The sequence below is a fragment of the Micromys minutus genome, assembly GCF_963924665.1.
Source record: "Micromys minutus genome assembly, chromosome: 2".
Taxonomy (NCBI): domain Eukaryota; kingdom Metazoa; phylum Chordata; class Mammalia; order Rodentia; family Muridae; genus Micromys; species Micromys minutus.
In genome coordinates this window covers 97291108-97309603 of record NC_137971.1, presented here as the reverse complement: position 1 = coordinate 97309603, position 18496 = coordinate 97291108, and the positions used below count along the sequence as shown (strand labels likewise).

The following is an 18496-nucleotide window of genomic DNA, read 5'->3' as shown; positions in this document are numbered from 1 at the left end:
CATATGTATATACACATATATGTATATATAGCGTATACATATATATCCACGTATTTAGTATATACCCATGTATATAGTATATGTCCATGTGTGTGTATGTGTGTGTGTGTGTGTGTGTGTGTGTTATATACCCATTTATATAGTATACTACTATAATACCAGCACCAGGAGGCTGGTGTAGGACAGTGAATTTGAAGGATATCCAGACATTGTCTCAACAAACACAAATTAAAAGCAGCTCTGCTTAAGTGTCATTATTCAAGGAAGACTTTGACACTCACACTGGGCCAGCAACTTAGTTATCCGTCTTCCTGTAGCCTGTGGCCGTGTCCACAGTCACATCTAAATCAGTGCGGCACGGAGTGATGACTGTCAGTCTTCATCACTGGGTTGCCATGGAGATAGACACGGTCCTGCACCTGAGATCCAAAGTCTAGAACAGGAGAGAGTGAAAAATGCCTGCTGGAAATGAGGGTGGGGCCAGAAGAGCAAGGACCAGAGGTGGCTCTGGGGGACCAGTGGGCTCCGTGCCTTAGTCTGTTCCTGGTTACTGTGCAGTTTTACACAAGAACCCTGCTCTTGATGAACCTGTTTCTCCTGCCAGAGAATGCAGTTATCAAGCCATTCTGGGGATAAAGTGACTTGCTGGCACACAGTACTTACTTGGAATAGCCAGTGGCAAGGACAGTTTGTCTCCTGACACCATGGCAGACAGGACACATTGAATCTATGGGCCAAGCAGCTCCTGTGGATGGAAATATCCCAAGAAAGAGAGACTTAAGTTTATGGGTGCATTCACTTTTAAGGACAGCCCCAAATGATGTGGGTTTTGCATCTTGCCTTCCCAACAATCCCAACCAGTCTTGGGCTATCATCTTGCACTTTTCAGATGGAAATGAGTCCCGCCTACCTTAATAAGGGAGGGAGACTGGTGCTCTTTTCCCAGGCTGCCATCTTCCCTCTGGTGTCTGCACTTGGCTGAGGGTGGGAGGACTTGGGCTGTCTCATCTCACCTGCGCTATGTATGAGGAGATTTCCATGAGGAGGAGAAGAACAGACGGCCTTCCTTATGGAATGAGCCAGAGTGAGTCTGTCTGTGGTAGGTAGGGTGTTTTGAAAACATGCTTTATAACCTCAGTGCTTCAGAATTGAGCAAATGGGGGGTGGGCAGGACGCTGGGAGCTGTTCAGAGACCTTGGGACCGACCTACCATTTGTTCAGCAGCAGCAACCGAGGGACTCTGGTCCTGCCGCTCCCCAGGCTTAGCAGGTTCTTGTAGGTTATCGCCAAAACCACCTTCTCCTATGAAGAAAGGTCTTCCTGTTGGTAGGAAGACAGATATTGATGGCAGGAGACAAGATATTGATGCTTCTTTATCAGAGGGAAGCTTTTGTTCACAGCCTCCAGGGGGAGAAGAACAAATGCCAGGTTCATTCATTGTGTCCTGGCTCCCGTGCTATCACATGTCCCAAATGCCATCCATCAAACCTCCCATAGGATGCTGTAGTCAAACTTTCCATAGGATGCTGCAGTGTGTCTCGGTGTGTGTCTTTATATGAGTGCACACAACTGCATACAGCTGTGCATGCAGCAAGACTGTTAAGAGGAGATGGTAGGAAGGGGCAGGCCTTCAGTGAAAATTTGGGAGTAAATACCATTTTCTTTTCCTGACAACTGTAAAGTCTCCTTTGCCATCTTGTCTCCTAACTACCCTCTAAGGTGTAGTTTACCTGTTAAGTCTGCTAGGGTAGCACAGGCACCTAACCGTGTGGGTCTGAGACCCTGATAACTGTCTCACATAGAAAATTTTCTGTCCATCTGTGTACTAAACATAGACTGTATCAAATTAGAATATTTGAGTGCTTTCATTCCATTAACTGCTAAGCAATGTGATAATGACTGTTTTCAATAAAATTTAAAGAACGCTCATGAAATTTAATCTGTACAAAAACCCCGAGGACAGTTTTGATTGACGTGGGGGACCAGGAATCAGAGTGGTTGTGTGACTAACCTGCTGTTGCCTGACCGCTGAAGGCCAGAGCTGTGGGTCTGCCTCTGTCCACGATACTGCTCCACTGAGCACAAATCTGGCAGGGAAGAGGAGTGCCAGGGGAGAGGTCCTATTGCCTGGAAAAAGCCTCGAGGAAAGGGGCCATATTGGAGTGAGCCTTTAAAAAATAGTAAAGTCGTTGTGTAATGCTGATTAATCCCAGCACTTGGGAGGCAGAGGCAGGTGGATCTCTGTGAGTTTGAGGCCAACCTGGTAAGCTCCACCCAGGACAACCAGGGATACACAGAGAAACATTGTCTTGAAAATCCAAAAAAGAAAAGGGGAATTATCTAAAAGTTGGTAAAGTAGTAGACATTCCGGGCAAAGATCAAAAGCACAGATTTTGGCTGGATGGTTGTGCTGAGGGACAACGGAATGGACACAAAGCAAGACTTTTATGCAGGGAGAAGCGACAGAGCTAGCTCATCAGACACAATATTACACATATCCCGAAAGCCCTCTGAAAATCCAGTCTTTCTGAAGAGATGTTACCTCAAGTGCCTGTTCTCCGGGAAATATGCCCAGCAAAAATTGAGCAATTAAAGTTTATATAATGAAAGGAGTGGCCCATTTTCCCACCACCCTTATCATTTCCAGATACTACAAGCCTCAGGGGAACTCTGTGGGGTTTATTTTTTTATTCATTCATTCATTCATTTTTTAAATTTTTGCTTGTATAGACAGTGCCGCAGGTAGCCCAGGCTGGCCAGGAATTTTCTGTGTCTAGACATCACGGTAGCGTCGGGATGGCCTCTGTTTATGGACTGCAGCTGTGGTTCTTACCATCACCGTCATCCTCACTTTCCTGGTCATCCTTCGGATGCCTGCACGTGACCTGTGTTCAGAGAACAACAGGACCTCACATCTGTCACACTCACAGAAGGGAACAGGAAGGCAAGAAACCATGACATGATGATCCCAAGGGTGGAGAATGCCTGGGGGTAGGAGCTGGGAAAGTCTCAGGATAAGAGAGGACATCAAAGGCTGTCCTGTGAGGTTTCACAGCCCTCATTCAAAACATTCCCCATTGAAAAGAAACACCACAAGTCGATAATCTGTGTGGCAAGTTGTCTAACCTCATTGCCGTCAAAAGCAAATGTTCCATCGGGAAAAGCTGTTCACTAGTAAGATGTGCCCAAATCAAAAACTCCTTGAGAGATGGTTGGGGCCACTTCTTAATTGACTCTGATCATAAACAAAGCAAAGCATAAGTCACATGGTTCCTGGGGACATGGAGTTTTGTTCCTGGGGGCCCACCCATAGCGCATGGTCCAGGAGGTGGGGAAGTGAAGCATCGTAACAGGCCTCTGCCCCTGGGTACCAGGGCTAGGGAACCCCATGCTTTAATTCCACCACACTGGCTCTTTTCTGAAGGGGTAGGTTGGGTGGCCATAGAGTGACAGGGAGAAGCTTGCATGCAACCGTGCCTTAGGTAGCTTTGTGATCAGTGTTGCTCGAGTGCACTGGCAGAAAGGTCGCCATCCTAGGAGATCTTTAAGCCAGTGTCTCACCCCCTGAGGAAATGACAAGTAGTTTCCCAGACTTCACTGCTGCCCAGAGGGCGATGCTGCCTGCCCCCAGCTGAGTGGTGTGAATAGGCAGGCTGTCCCTGGGTTTCAGTGATCCCGAGGTCATTAGTAAGGCCTTGACCACAAGGCACAGACAGGCTCTCACCAGGCTTCAGCATGTTCTCTCTGTAGGGTCCCTCACTGGCGGCTTGTTCCCTCAGCAGTGGTTTTATGAAGCCACTTTTGTTCGAACTGAGATTAAATAAGGGAGGGGGGCTTCCTGGCTGTGCTTCCCTGGCAACAGCATGGGCAGAGCTGAGGACCCAGAGCCCCTGGGGCTCTGTCTGAAGCCAGGGCAATGCTTAGTAAATGGTGCAATTGTAAACTATTAGGAGCCCGCTTTTTCAAAACGACTAGAATTTAATTAATAACCGAGTCTAGCTCTGCTTTGAGACACCTAGCCTATAAATGGGTTCTATATAACACCGTTCTATAAAACGGGTTACAACAATATCTGCCTTTAAAAAGTTGTTTAAGTGACATGTGGAAGTGACTTCTCCAATATTAAACCATGCACAGGAGAACAATTCTCATAAGGGAGAGCCGTTATTATTTTAATAACAATCCTCACAACGTCTGAGTCTATCCTGTTTCACATCCCTGGCACTGTCTGGGAGGCAAACAGGTCTCTCAGCCTTAGCACCAGGCTGGACTGTTTTCTTTTGGAGCCTGGTGGGACAACAAGGTCTCAGGATGACTCTCCATCCCTCACGGCATTTTCTTGTGACCTCAGGACACAGCTTTTTGTTTGTTTGTTTGTTTGGGTGTGTGGGTTGTTTTGTTTTAAATAAAAAGAGCTAAGCTATAGTCTGAATGTATTTGGTCCCTGCGCCCAGGTCCTTCCACAAGTGCGCTAGCCAAGGCTGTCTCTTCAGCTGTTCTTTGAAGGGGCTAGGAGGTCTCCAAAGCAAAACACTCAGTATGGCAACTTTCCCCATTTTTAGACAAAATCTCCGGCCTCTTAACTCCCCTAGTTCCTCATAGATCCTTACTTTACTTCTTCATCACCAACCCTGGTGCACCACAAAGACAGTCAGGTTGGTGTTAACCATGCTGCAGTATATGCCACGCCCACTTGAAGGTAGGTACTGGTACCTTAGCATAGACGGCCCCACCTTCTGGATAAGGAAAGTGCTGCAGACAGGGAGGTTACCTCACAGCTAGCACAGCATCCCTGGAGAAGCAGCCATATGTCCTTGGCTACAGAGGCCAGGCCGGCCCTAGCCATACATCATTGACGTGACTCCACTACACAATCAGCAGTTTGGGCAACCGACAGGGAGAAGCCAGATGATGAGGCTGAGGTGGGCTGGAAGGATGGAGAGAGCAGGCCACTTCCTACTCTAGGAAAGCACAGAAGAGGTCTCAGGAGAGCCTGGTAGGGGAGGAGATCTCTTAGTCCAGTTAGAATTCCGTACAAATTAAATTCCTGCTTCCTTTTCTCCCCAGCTTGCCTCCACCAGCTCCCTGTGTCTTCCAGTTAAATGGGCATCCATATTGACCATGGGCTCACATGTTTGCCACATGAAAGTTGCCTTCTCCCCAGTTCTACACGGTACAGAAAAGTGACCCATGGTGCAAGAGTCCATTCTCTCCAAAGAGTGTATCTGTGACTGAGAGACCGTAGCCCCAATTGCTGCAGTCCCGTTCTAGGAGACAGGAGGGAAAGCAGTATATTTACTTGATTTAAAATTAGCCCCACGTAGCCACCGGTGGGATCCTGTCAGACTGCTTTATAGCGATTCTACCCTTAAAAGCTGTTTTATCTGTTGGACAAATAACTCTCATTCTGTGCACAGAGTCTGCCAACTCATGGGAACAAGAGAGCGCCTGCAGCTTAAAGGGAGAATCACGAGGAATGCAGAGAAGGAAAGAAAAACAGGGCAGGCAGCAGAACTGGCTTAATTTCTCAGTAAGTACAGGACCTAAGGAGCGCAAGGCACCCAGCGGCAGAGGTTATGAGAGCTGCCATTTGTCAAGTTCCTACTATGTGCTCGGCACTGCTCTGAGACAATTCCATGTGTTATCTTTGATCCTTTGGGATGAGTGTTATAAGGAAGCTGAGAGTGAGTGAGGCTGAGACCTTTTGCCCAAAGTCAGGCAACTAGTAAGCGACGATGCTCTGTGCTTTGGACAGACTGCCCTCTGCTCTTGGCTACAATCTGACACACATGAAAGTCAGGGTATAAAAAGAAAGCCCCTTGAACTGTCCTGAGGAGCAGCTCTAGCTGTGTTTGCAGCAAAGCTTTGCGTTGGATTCTTCTTTTAATTCAATGTTAGCCACTGAAACTCATCAGTAGGGCAATACCTGAGAGTTTGCACTTTGAGACCAAGATCTGGACTCAAACGCAGCTCCATCACCTGTGTCTCTGGAGGTCACAGAGCCTTCTGAGCCTCCTCTGTCTCCTGATAACCTGGTAGAACTCCTGTTGCCCAGAGTCTGACACCTGCTGTGTGAAGGCCTCTTCCCTCCACTCTTTCACCTATCTTGCCTGAGATTGAGTTACAGGACCCCTTTCCATATGTAAAGCAGCACGAACAAGCATTTAGAAGCTACAGACCAAAATGTATTCACAAGCCGCACACAATGATTCAAGCAGTGTCCTTTTAATCTATTCCTTTGCTGGTTTTTATATGCATATATAGAAGTGCATACAGAATCACAATCAGACAAACGCAGCTTTATGCCCTGCTTCCTTCCCAAACACTACATCTCAAAGACCTTCATGGTGGCTCTCACAGATGTCTATTATAGAGGCTCCCAGGCATACAGTGCCCGTACCTTAGCCAGTCTCCTGTGTCATGTCCAGGCTGGCTGGTTCCTCACCTGTTACTTTGCCACACGTATCTCTGTGTCACTGGTAGCTTTACAGAAGCAGGAAAATGAACTGGAAGATGAAAAGTTGCTGCTCTTGCGTGATCTTGCCTTTTCTGCCATTATTGGTGCTGATGCAAAGCATCAGTAAGAGCTAGTTTATTCCAAGCCAAAACTGGTGACCCTGACCTGGGAATAGATTGTAGTGATATGTTCCATTCTGGATACAGTTAAAGGGAATCTCTATAGCAACCAAACAAAAAGAAGTCATACACCAATGCATTGGCCAGGTACTGTGGTGGGGACATCAGACAGTTTACAGCAAAGTGTGGTAATTTGTACAGGCCTCAGATGCTCTCTGATAACTTAGCCTTGGTGTTGGTGGAAGCCAGTGGTCTGGTTAACAGGCTACATTTCAAAGATTTACCTGATAGCTGAAAGGAAAAATCACTCACAGCACCTAGTAGTTAGTGACTGTTAAGGAGACTAAAGATCTAGACCTACAGTGTTCCAGCTCTCCACAGCCAACCAAGTTTTGTTCAGCCGACCTGAAGAACCTTTAGTGCAGCGTGGCCATTTCAGGGAATCTTGCTTTGTACCGATATTGTCATTTCTTCCCCTCCTTGGAAGACCTTAAGCCCGAACACCAGTGACTTTAGTTAAACAAACAAAAAAAATCCTAAGTCTGAGTACTAAACAGACAAGTGGGTAGCCAGTCATGTGACCATGGTTCCTACTTTTAAGATTTAAAAATGCCGCTTGATGAGTCTAGAGAGATGGCTCAGACATGAATGACACTGGCCACCTCTCCAGAGGACTGAGGCTGGATTCCCAGCACCCACATTAAGGCTCACATCTGTCTGTAACTCCAGCTGCAGGGCATCTGATGCCTTTCCCTAGCCTCCGATGGCACCAGGCCTGCAAGCAACACACATACACATATGCAGCCTAACTACCCAAATGCGCCTTGGACCAGCAGTTCAACAATTCTAACCATCTCTGCTCCACTCCTTGGAGCTGCTCCAGCATGAATGCAAGTGGGTGTCTGCACAGAGTTGCATGCTTTCCCCTTACCTTGTGACAGCAGAAACTCCCCTCTCCTACGCTGGTTTAATAGCTTTGTTAATTGCCTCTTCTGGGTTGGGTGCTAGGGTACCTTCAATGTGTCTGAACATCAATGGAGCCTTTTTTTTCTCCAAATGTCAGGACAAAGCTTGCACTTTCTGAGCCATCACTCATGTCTCACTGGGCAGGAAAAGGCGACAGGAAAATGTCAGCCCCAGGATCAGATGGACCAGAGCAGGGGCGATTGAACTTTCCCACCCTGGCTCTTGGCTTTTAGAAATCATTAACATTTCAATGTGGGTGATCCCATGAACCCTGCTACTTCTCCACAGCCTCTCTCTGAACTCTTCAAGCATCTTGTCACCTTTTCATTGAATTACAAGTAGTCTAATGGGAAAACCACACTTCTTATCTAGGTCACTTGGTATACTTGAACAGGGATTTGCACCTTAGTTATAAATATACGGTGCAGGATATGATTTACATAATCCTGCAATGTGCATTGGTGGGTGGTTACTCTCCATTCTTCAGAGGATGAAGAGTACAATAAATGACTTATGTTATTTGAATGGTCTCATCTGTCCTTAGCGGGCTGGGGAGAATCATTTATATTTTGGGGCTTCTTTTATTATTATTGTTAACCCCTGGTCTCTACTTTCAGAACATTTGACCAGTGTTCACTGCTTTGTGACACTTCAGAGGAGGGTAACTGTGGGGTGGACTAGTGGCTCCATGAGCCCCCAGCCTCCAACTCGTCTTTCAGCCTTTACTTTGTGGGTAGTATTGTGTTGCCTCTTTTATCTTCCAGTGAAAGTGAGACATAGAAAGAGGAAGAGCCTAAAACTCGTTCACCCTTAAGCCAGCTCTGGTCTTGGTAGCTCACCATAAGCTCTTTCAGTAACGCAAAGGTCACGTTAGCTCGGCTTTCATTGCAGTACCATTAATATACATTCTCCACTAATGTTTCCCAGGCCACCTTTCACGTGAGCATGAGACTGGATGATATCTGTAATGTGTTGGCCATGGACCACACTTTCAAAGGATGCTGTTGTTACTTGATGACTGTCAGGGATCAGGTGGTGACTGAGGCATATAGAATCCAAGGACCAAATTCCTCACTGAGCTCATGTGTGTGTGTGTGTGTGTGTCTGTCTGTCTGTCTGTCTGTCTGCCTCTGTATATGTGTCTACCTGTGTCTGTGTGTGTGCACAAGTTTATATGTCTGCCTGTTTGTCTCTATGTGTCTATAGTATATGTGTCTATCTCTGTCTGTGTGTGTGTATCTGTCTGTCTGTCTCTGTATATGTGTCTATCTTTGTTTGTGATTGTGTGTGTATCTGTCTGTCTCTGTATATGTGTTTATCTTTGTCTGTATGTGTTTGTGTGTGTGTCTGTCTGTCTGTCTCTGTATATGTGTCTATCTTTGTCTGTGTGTGTTTGTGTGTCTGTCTGTGTCTGTATCTGTGTGTTATGTCCATGTGTGTGTGTGCGTCTATGTGTATATCTGCGTGTGTCTGTGTCCATGTCTGAGTCTGTGTATCCTTTGAAGAGAACACAGACTATCTCTCTTCCTCTCTCTTCCCCAAGTCTTTAACCAAGACTGTAAAAGTCACCACCTACCAGGCAAGTACAGTGATAGAGCTCAGGGCTTCTTAGCATGACCTCTATTTGGGGCCCCAGATGGCAGGCGAAAAGTCCTCTTCATTTTTGCTTCAAGATGCTGTTGCTGATGGGTCCTTTGCCTCCTCAAATTTCCATGTCTGTAATTCTCACCGTCCAAAGACCCAGTGGCTTTTATTAGCATGTACTAGTCCTGCATGATAATGGGTTTCATTGTGACATTCACATACATGCATATAATGTACTTTGATCGAATTTGCCCTCCATTGTTCCTGAGTGCCCCCCACTCCCACTCTGTGCCTTCCTTTTCCTAACTACTTACTCTTTAACTTCCATGTCCTTTCCCCCCCTAATTTGTGGCCCAAACAGTCTGATTAGTCTTGCATACATAGGGGTGAGAAGTTACTTCTAGAAGCCTGAACACCTTACCAATGGCTACAACACAGCAGAAAACATCTGTCTCTCCACCAGTAGCCATTCATAGTCTATGAATTCTCAGGGGAGGGCAGAATCTCCAAAGGCCTCCCCTGTTCCATACAGGGTGTTTTCCAGCTCCGTCCTGTGCAGGCAATCATAGCAACTGTGAGTTCAAGAGGACAAAGGTCATGTCGTGCCCAGGAGAAGGCCTCCTACAGTATCCTACCCCGTCCTCCGGCTCCTGGGTCCTTGTCTTCTGAGCCTTGGAGAGGGTGATAAAGATGTCTCACGTATTGCTGAGCCGTTAGCAGTCACTTATTCCCACTTATTCCCACTTATTACTTATTGGGTAGACAATAAGTCCTTGCAGTTAATGCTATGCACTGTTTAAAGAAGTGTCTCTGATCAAAGCTGCCAGTGACGCTGATCTAGAGGGATGGACATAATTATTCAGAAGGCAACTTGACAGGGACATCATGTCTGGTTAGCAAAACAGCAGCAGTGCTTGCCCAACCAAGGCCCATGTCCTCACTAGCCCTGGGCTTCCTGTGAGGTTTATAGTGCAGATATGAATTCCCTCCTGACTATGGGCTCTCCAGTCAGAAGGTGGTCGGTTACCCCTCAGACAGACTTGCTACAATTGCATCAGTGGACACCTCTTACCTGTTAGGTTAGCATCGAAGTATCAGCAAGGAATCTCTCATCTGTCTTGATAGCATTCATCCTTTCCCTGCCACCATCCTCCCTTGCCATTTCAGGGTGGCTGGGGGAGTCTCTGAGCAATACGTCACACAGGGTTTTACATAAAGCTTTGCTTCCAGAGGGACCTTTTGCACAGGTCACGGAGACTACCTGTGTGAGCCTTTCCGAGGAGGCAGAGCAGAAAGAATGAGCCGTCAATATTTACCTAGATACTTCCAGCCCCTCCCCCAACTGTGACTGCCTTACCCTATTAACTTCACCTGGGACCCTGAACTCGGAAATCAGATTCATCTCTGAGACTTTGCTCTCCCACCTTATCAAATGATGCCCCAGCAGGTTTTTTTTTTTTTTTTTTTTTTGGTTTTTTGTTTTTGTTTCTAAAGAAAAGGCTTGCTTTTGTACCTTCTTAAAATTAAGAGAAAGCTCTGACAATAAAAATGTTTCTTTTCGCAGAGCTGTGAGCATTCTATTCATTCTGGAATTAGTTAATTCTTGTGACCTTTTAACTAGACAGCACTTGGCACTCTCAGATAAGATAATTGAGTCTGATGGGGGAAGAGGCGCTGTTCATTTAATGGTGTACCTCTGAGTTGTGTGTCGTTCAAGGAAGTTCTCCATTACCTCCCGAGTTGCCAATATATAGATTAAAACAGTAGGAAGGTAAGTAGAAATGTGAGCTAATTCAACCTAGGAAACAGCAGCTCCCTCCTTGCAGGCGGGCTGACTGTCTTCTTCTCCTCACGTTACTCAGCAGTGGAAAGCAAGGAAAACACCCTGCACAGCACCCCTGACTGAAAAGTTGCTCAGTCAGTGGGAGCTGCTATTATCTCTGTCCCTGTCATTATGAACAAACCTAATGCCCAGGAAAATATACGACTTATGTACACTTGGCGAAGCTCCTCGGCACATAGTACCCCACTGGCGACATGGTATGGCAAATCTCAGTGTACCCTAATGACCCTAATGACTTGGTACCCCTCTGACATGGCATCTCTCTCACAAGGCATCACTTTGGCATGCTATCCCACTGACATGAAAACCCTCTGACAGGGTACAACACTTATACAACCCCCAATGACATGGTATATACCTCTGCTATAGCATTCCTCTAACATGGTACTGCTTTTGCATGCTTCTCTGACATTGACCCTTCTGACATTACCACTTAGAACGTCCTCACTGACGCATATCGCTGATACAGGGCCCCTCTGCTACAGTATCCCTCTAATATGGTACACTACTTGTACAGTACCCCTAGTAGCACGATACCTCTGGTAGAGAGCCCTTCTGACATGACACCCCACTGTTTCAGTACTAAAAGCATTGATGGAATGTTTCTCCATTTCTCAGATGAGACTACTGTGACTAGGAAACAGCAATCAGAATCCATTCTCGCCTCTGTTCTCACATCACAGAAACCAAAGCAAACAAACAAAAAAAAAATGTCATTTTCCTGCCTTCCTGTGCCCCTCCTCAGCCACCCCTTCCTCTAGGCCATGACCTTCTGAGTGGACACCCTATCCATCTGTCCTCACTGACTGACTGTGTGCCCTCACTGACTGACTGTGTGCCCTGGCTGCACGAATCAATACTAACTCTCCAGAGTCGGCCACAGAGGGCCTTTAAAAATAGGATCATCAGTGAGAGGAAGGGTACCATACAGAGTGTGGTGTGGAATCCAGGAAGATGAATGCTTGCTGTGGGAGAGCCAGCGCAGGCATCCTGGATGTAGCAAGTGCAGACCACTGACCAGGTTCCAGTCTCGTTTCATTTTGGAGAAGGATTTTGGGGTTGGGTTCGGTTTGGGTGTATGTGTGTATAATGTGGCACTGTGTGAGTGCCACACATGTGTGCCACAACACTCAAGTGGACACCAGAGGACAATTTTTAAGGGTTTGCTCTCTCCTTCCACTTTGGTAAGGAAGAGTTTCTTTTGTTGTGTTTGCCACAATGTCTACTCCAGCACATAGTAACCAGCTTTTGGTAACATAGTAACCAGCTTTTGGTAACATAGTAACCAGCTTTTGGTAACTTTCAGGGATCCAACTCAGGACATCAGGTTTGTGTAACAAGTGCTTTGCTCTGCCGAGTCATCTGTGTGGCCCTTTTTGTTTCTGAGAAAGGGACCCACCAAACGGAGCAGACTGCCTTTGTAGCTCTACAGATCTCAGAGCCTGCCTCCTCAGCCTCCCCCCTGCTGGGGTTCCAGATGTGTGCCACCATCAAGAGCTAAGTATTGATTTCCAAAGCGAAGTCCAGAGAGCGGTCACGCATCGATCACAAATCTTTGTGGAAACAGCATTCACAGCCTGAATGCACACTGTATACTTCATACACTGTTCACTCTTGGCTGTCTCATGGCACAAAATAAAGATGTGCAGAGCTTCTCCCTCCCACCCCTGCCCTGCACCATCCGCTCCCCTCACAGGGAGCACCCAGTGTTATGACTGTCTTTCATGTCCGTCTGATGCTCGGTATGATGTAAAGCTGAAGGTAGTATGTCAGACACATACTTCTGCAGGTTTGTTTTTCTTCTAGAAAAGAAAAATGCATAAAAATCTTTTCAGTCTTTTTATGATTGGTGCTAAATCCTACCTAGCCTCTTATTAATGGGCCAGTTTATGAAATTTTGCTATTAAAATAATGTTGTATTGAGTAACCTTGTATGTACATCATTTATTACATATGTAAGTTTATCTGGAGGAGACATTTCTAGAATTGTCCCAGGGTAAAGGGTGAATGTATTTTAAATTTTATAGCTTTTTATCACATACCCATTTATGATCACACCAGCAAAGTGTGCGGGCGCCTGCCTCTCCTCCTCTGCCAACACAGTGTATTTTCAGTCCTTTTTATCTTTGCCAAACCATATGTGAAAACTAATATTTCAGAGTTTGACTTAGATTTCTTTCACAGTGAGCGATGTTAAGAGCCTTTTTCATATGATTAAGGGCCCTTGGTATTTCCTATTCTGTAACTGTCTGTTCATGTCCTATGCTCATTTTTCTACCACACTGTTAGACCCTGCTTATTCGTGGGTGTTATTTTTATATTATGGAAATAATCCTTTGTCATACAAACTGTAGTTTACCCTCATAGATTGTCTTTTGATGAAAAAGGCCAAGACCTCCTGAAACGGTGATTTTCCTGACCACCCCTAACATCACCAGACTGTGAGCCCCTCACGGGGCAAAGTCTAAAACCTTGCTCATTGGCTGTGCCTTGAGCCCCCCTGCAGGGTCTGGCGCCCTGACATCTCTCTCCAGGGGCTGTTGTTGAACTGAACTGAGGGTCTGTGTTCCCCACCCCAGAACTCTTTCCTTATGGCTTGGGAGTTCCATTTCCACCTCCAGCAGAAAAAGATGACTCTTTCCATTGCTCACTACAGCCATGCACCTGTTTGGCCTAAACTGGCACCTGCAGCCGATGGAGGGGCAGATGTATGAGATCACGGAGGACACAGCCAGCAGCTGGCCTGTGCCAACGGACGTCTCCCTGTATCCCTCAGGGGGCACTGGCTTAGAGACCCCTGACAGGAAAGGCAAAGGAGCCGCAGAAGGTAGGGTTGCTGCGTTGTCCGTGTTGTGAGTCCTCTGTGTCTGCCTTTGAACGGAGGAGGCCTCCACCATGCGCACCCTGTGCCTGATTCACAGTCCATGCTTCCTCTATCCTCCACACCCCAAGCCGGCTGCGGCCCACCCGTGTCTTCATCCCAGTGCCTGTCGGTGTGAGCCCAGAGCTGGGTCAGCCGGACCCACGGGACACTGCTGCATCTCATTCCATGCTTCCAGGGACTCATTCAGGGCGTTCACATTGCCAGCCAGCCATCTTTGTGTTGGGTCAGGGGGGAGCACTTCTGGGAAACCCTGTGGGATCAAGAGGCATGTGTGGAAGTGGGACACGGTAGGGGATGGTGTGTTCCGGGTAAAAGACTTTGTAAGTATCAGTGGAAATATTTCAGATGACCGGTTCATCCCGGCGACCAAGTCACCTAGTATCTCCAGCTTCCTCATCTGTAATAGTAATAATGATTACTGTGTACTCACTGTATTTGCATCAAACCTTACTAATGTTATTTCACCACACAGTTAACCCTCGAAACCCTGTGAGGTGGGTATAATTAATTAGCAATGCCCATTCTAGGTGCAAACACATATGATCACGTGAAGTGACTTGACCCAGAGGATGTCAGACTTGAGTGTGGAAATTAGGGTCTGGGATCTCAGGGATATCACCCCCCCCATTAGTTTTTTCTACCCAATCCACTGCCATGATGACAGGACCTCAAAGGCGATACAGATGTGAAATCCTGTTGTACCATGAGCCAAAGACATTTCCATCCATGACAGAAATGGTGGTGACATTTTGTGTTTGGTATTCTTGAATGGGAATCCATGGACCCATATTTTGAATTTCTCAATAGCCTTTATAACAGTTCATATATACAACTTCCCTCACTGTCAGCCAAGAGTGGTCCAGGCTCACCAGCATTAGAATGGTGTAAGCCCTCAGGTCAGTCCAGTAGTCCTTCAGGCGCAGTGTCCTTCCCTTCTTCCACACTTGCTGTGATCTTTTTTGTTGCTCTGCAGCTTTCCTGTCACCAAAGTGCCCATGGTCCCTACCTTCGAAGTTCACACCATGCTTCCTCTTGCCTCGCTTAACTCTGAGCTCATGCCTTTTGGGTCTCTGTGTCATTTCAAAGCCATTGGTTTGGTTAAAAGGGTAATTTGTCCTCACCCAGAGTACCTCCTTGTAACCTCTGCAATGACAATCCTCAAGTTCAAAGTCAACTGTTGTCCAGTGGCCACATTTAAGGGAAGTGAAAAAAGGAAGCTTCTAAAAGAACCAAACCCGAATGCTTACCCACTGTTTTGAGAGCAAGGGCCAAGCCTCTTCCTTTTAAAGATGTTTAAGAACTAAAACACTGAATAACTGATGCTTCTTTACCCAGTAGCAGGGTAGAGAAGAAGGTAGCACGTGGGGGCAGCTGGTGAAGTCAGGAGCTGCTGACTGTGATGTCAGCTTAAGCAAACCCCCTGAGCCAGGCATTTCAGGCTCCACTTTTGCTTTCTGTGGCTCAGTTAGGAAGCATTGAGCCTAACAAAGGTTCTCTATAGGGTGCATTGTAGATTCACAAGTCCTACAAAGGTGGCACCATCCATGGTCCCACTGGTGGCTTACAAAGCTCACGCCAATTCATATTGTCTTATCCCACCAGTGAAGACCCACAGAGGAACAGCTGTCTTTAAATCAACCTGGGAAAAGACATGTAAACCATCTTTATCCCTCGTGGAATTGGTAAAGGATCTCCTGTAACACAGTGTAGTTTCTTCCCATGAGTCTCTGACAGACATTCCTTCAGCGGGAATTAAGTCTATCTGAAATCTTGCACTCTAATGAAATTAGCTCGTGGGTTGTTTGGGTTCTGTTTAGTTTTTCCGGAGGAGAAGGGGGTGTAGATAAGACAACACAAAATTACACCGCCTTATTGGCTTGTTTTAATTGGAGAATGTTTGCTTAAAGGGATTATCAGTTATTACTGATGCAAATGGAAATCCTGTTTATAAGCCCCTTAAATGGAGGGCTCACTGGAACGCAGTCAGCAACAGGAGTGATGGCTGTGGGGGTGTGGGGGTGGCAATTCATGTGCCTGAAAGCTCCCTATAGTCTTTGGGAGACCACATGGTTCTTCCCCCTCCAGCCCAATAGAACCAATGTCTACTCAGTTTCTGCTTTTAATTGTGATGATAAAACTCTGCTTTCTTAGACTTTGTCTCAGTAGTGAAATTCTCAACCCTACTTTGAGGGCATATTTCTGGGCCCTTTTGATGGTATCAGGGGAAAGAACTGATTACAGAATTAAGATTAGTGTCCCTGCACCATGATCATGGGAGAAGCAGTATAATGTGATTAAGATTTAAAAAAAAAAAAAAAAAAAAAAAAAAAAGGCTTTGGAAAAAGCGGTTGGATCAAATGCTCAAAACCACACAGCCCTATGGTTCTCAACCCAGCCTTTCGTCTGTTCAGTTCACTCGTTCTAGTTACTTCATCCTTTGGCCTCAGTTTCCTCATCTGTAAAACAAGGGTGACAGTGGCTCCTTTGAGAGCCCAGACGGGAAGAGCCACTTGTAGAGAGTGGTCATCAGTCCAGCTGAGACCGCTCATCTTGTGTACCTAGTCCAGGGCCATTTCACTTCAGAGCCAAAGGTCCTGAGATATGTGCCCATTAACATGTGCTCTCATGGGTCCTCTTAAGCTTTTGGATAATTAAAAACATTTTAAACCATATAAATTAAAAGGCGATGGTCCCAGTTCTGTGTCTCTCGTGTCTGTGAGAATAACGTTGAACTATAATCGATGCCGTGTTTCTCAAAGTGGCTCTAACCATTTCAGGGTCATTATGGGACAGAAACCAAATGTGGCAGCTTCCTGAAGCAACATCATAGGACCTTGTGCTTGCATTAATGGGGAAGGAGGCAATCGCTGCATAAACAGCCATTCTGATGGGTTGGCTTGGTGGGCTAGGGATGGCGCTTTCTTTCTGCAATGGAATAAGAATTGCCTATCAGTTTGAACTGTACAAATTGCTGCACAAGGGCTCAGCTGGACTCTCCAATATGGAACAGCTTATTTTGATAGCCAAATAAATTTCAAACAGTTGCTAAGGAAACTAAGGGGTCCTCTGTGCAATCTACTGCATTGAGAATAACAAAAGGAAAACAAATAGGTTAGGGGATTGTCTGTTGGTTAGAAATTTGGAACCTGGAGAGATAGATCTGCTCAGGAGAGGCAAGGCTGGGATTGGGATGCAGGGCAATTCCAGTTCTTCCAAATCTCCCATGCCTGATGGAGCCATTCAAGCATCTCTGCAATTCATTGAGAGATTTCCTTTATGGGTGTGATTGCATATTTGGTCAGCATTGCTCTAAGGAAACCTGAATCTAAATTTACAAAGTTAAAGATGGCTATCAATGGAATCTGTGCTGTTGGGAGGGGTAGGGTCTACTAAGCCTCCTGTACCATTTGTTGAGGCCTAGAGACATGGAGCAGTGCTACCATATGCTTCTCGTGAGTGTCTTCAGACCCCAGCTACTCCAAGTCCTGTTTACAGCTTCCTAATGAATAAAACTAACCAACTTCCAAACCCTAACATACCACAAAGTTCCCAACTGGACCTTGGACCTAGCTGGCTAAATTTTGACATTCACCCTGGGAACCCCACTGGAGCTGCTGCTCTTTGAGAGGGTCAGTGCACCCCAACACCAGATTTTTAATTCGCCACTCATGTATTTAATCCTCTGAGAAGCCATAGTCTAAGAGGTAAAGAGGTTTCTCAAGTGACTTCAGCTCTGACTGACTTCTTAAGCATTCAGAGCCTCCTCAGTGTAGAGATGTTCTTAGTGTCATGAGAATCAACTGAACTCATGTAAATGAGGGCCCTTGACACAGCTGGAACTCATTAACCTTCACCTCACTACTGTTTCTCCTACTAATACCTGTTATCTTCCAGAATATACGTGAAGAGAAGAATTTCATACACAGACTTTCCTGTCTACCAGACCAATTTCTAGCCCCCTTGGCTCTGGCTCCTTTCTACTCTCAGAAAAGCATCCCTTGGCATTAGCAGGCCTATGCAACTTTCTCAGCCCTTCCTAGACGAGGAAGGCCAGAGGGCACTGTGCTTTTGTTTGATATGCCCCTTAGTCCTCCCTGGGAGAAATTTATAGTGGAGGGTGCACAACTTTCTACCTGCCCTACAAAAGGGTTACAGTCCTGGGCACCCACAGATCAGATAAAGACGAATGTGAATAATTCTCTCCCATCTTAATGCTTTGTGAATTGGGCCCCTGCCTTTGAAGTTCCATGACTCACAGTGTGGAAGTTTGTGTGTCTTCATTTTCAAGGTAAAAGTCTGAGGCACATTCCTCCCATAAGGAATGAAATGCAGAGTCTCTCCCATGTTAATGATAGACTATCCATGGCACTTTTACTGATCGCATGCATTTTAACTTCTCTGTTATTGGCACATTTTTAATTAAAATAACATTTAACGGTTTGAAGCTAAAAACCTGATGTTTCTGCCTAGGAGTTTATAAGGGAATGATAACATATGGAGAAGTTTAACATTTAAATTGAGTTTTATTATTTAAAACAGTAAAATATTTTATGACTACAACAATGGCCTGCCAAGCTGCATTTCAGCATCAAACATGCTTTGTAAGGAGACTTGCAAAGCTGAGAGCAGGGAAAGACATTGTA

General features: G+C 46.0%; 1 protein-coding gene across 4 annotated transcripts in view; it reads left to right on the top strand.

The window, feature by feature from the left end:
• The window catches only part of TENM4 (teneurin transmembrane protein 4), a gene marked incomplete at both ends in the record, with an annotated part of 342954 nt that overhangs the window by 160275 nt on the left and 164183 nt on the right, over positions 1 to 18496 (top strand). For all 4 annotated transcript variants that reach the window (XM_080912630.1, XM_080912629.1, XM_080912628.1 and 1 more), the window contains one exon: positions 13626 to 13796. In XM_080912630.1, the coding sequence (XP_080768756.1) occupies positions 13626 to 13796 (171 nt within the window). The remainder of the gene's footprint in view (positions 1 to 13625; positions 13797 to 18496) is intronic.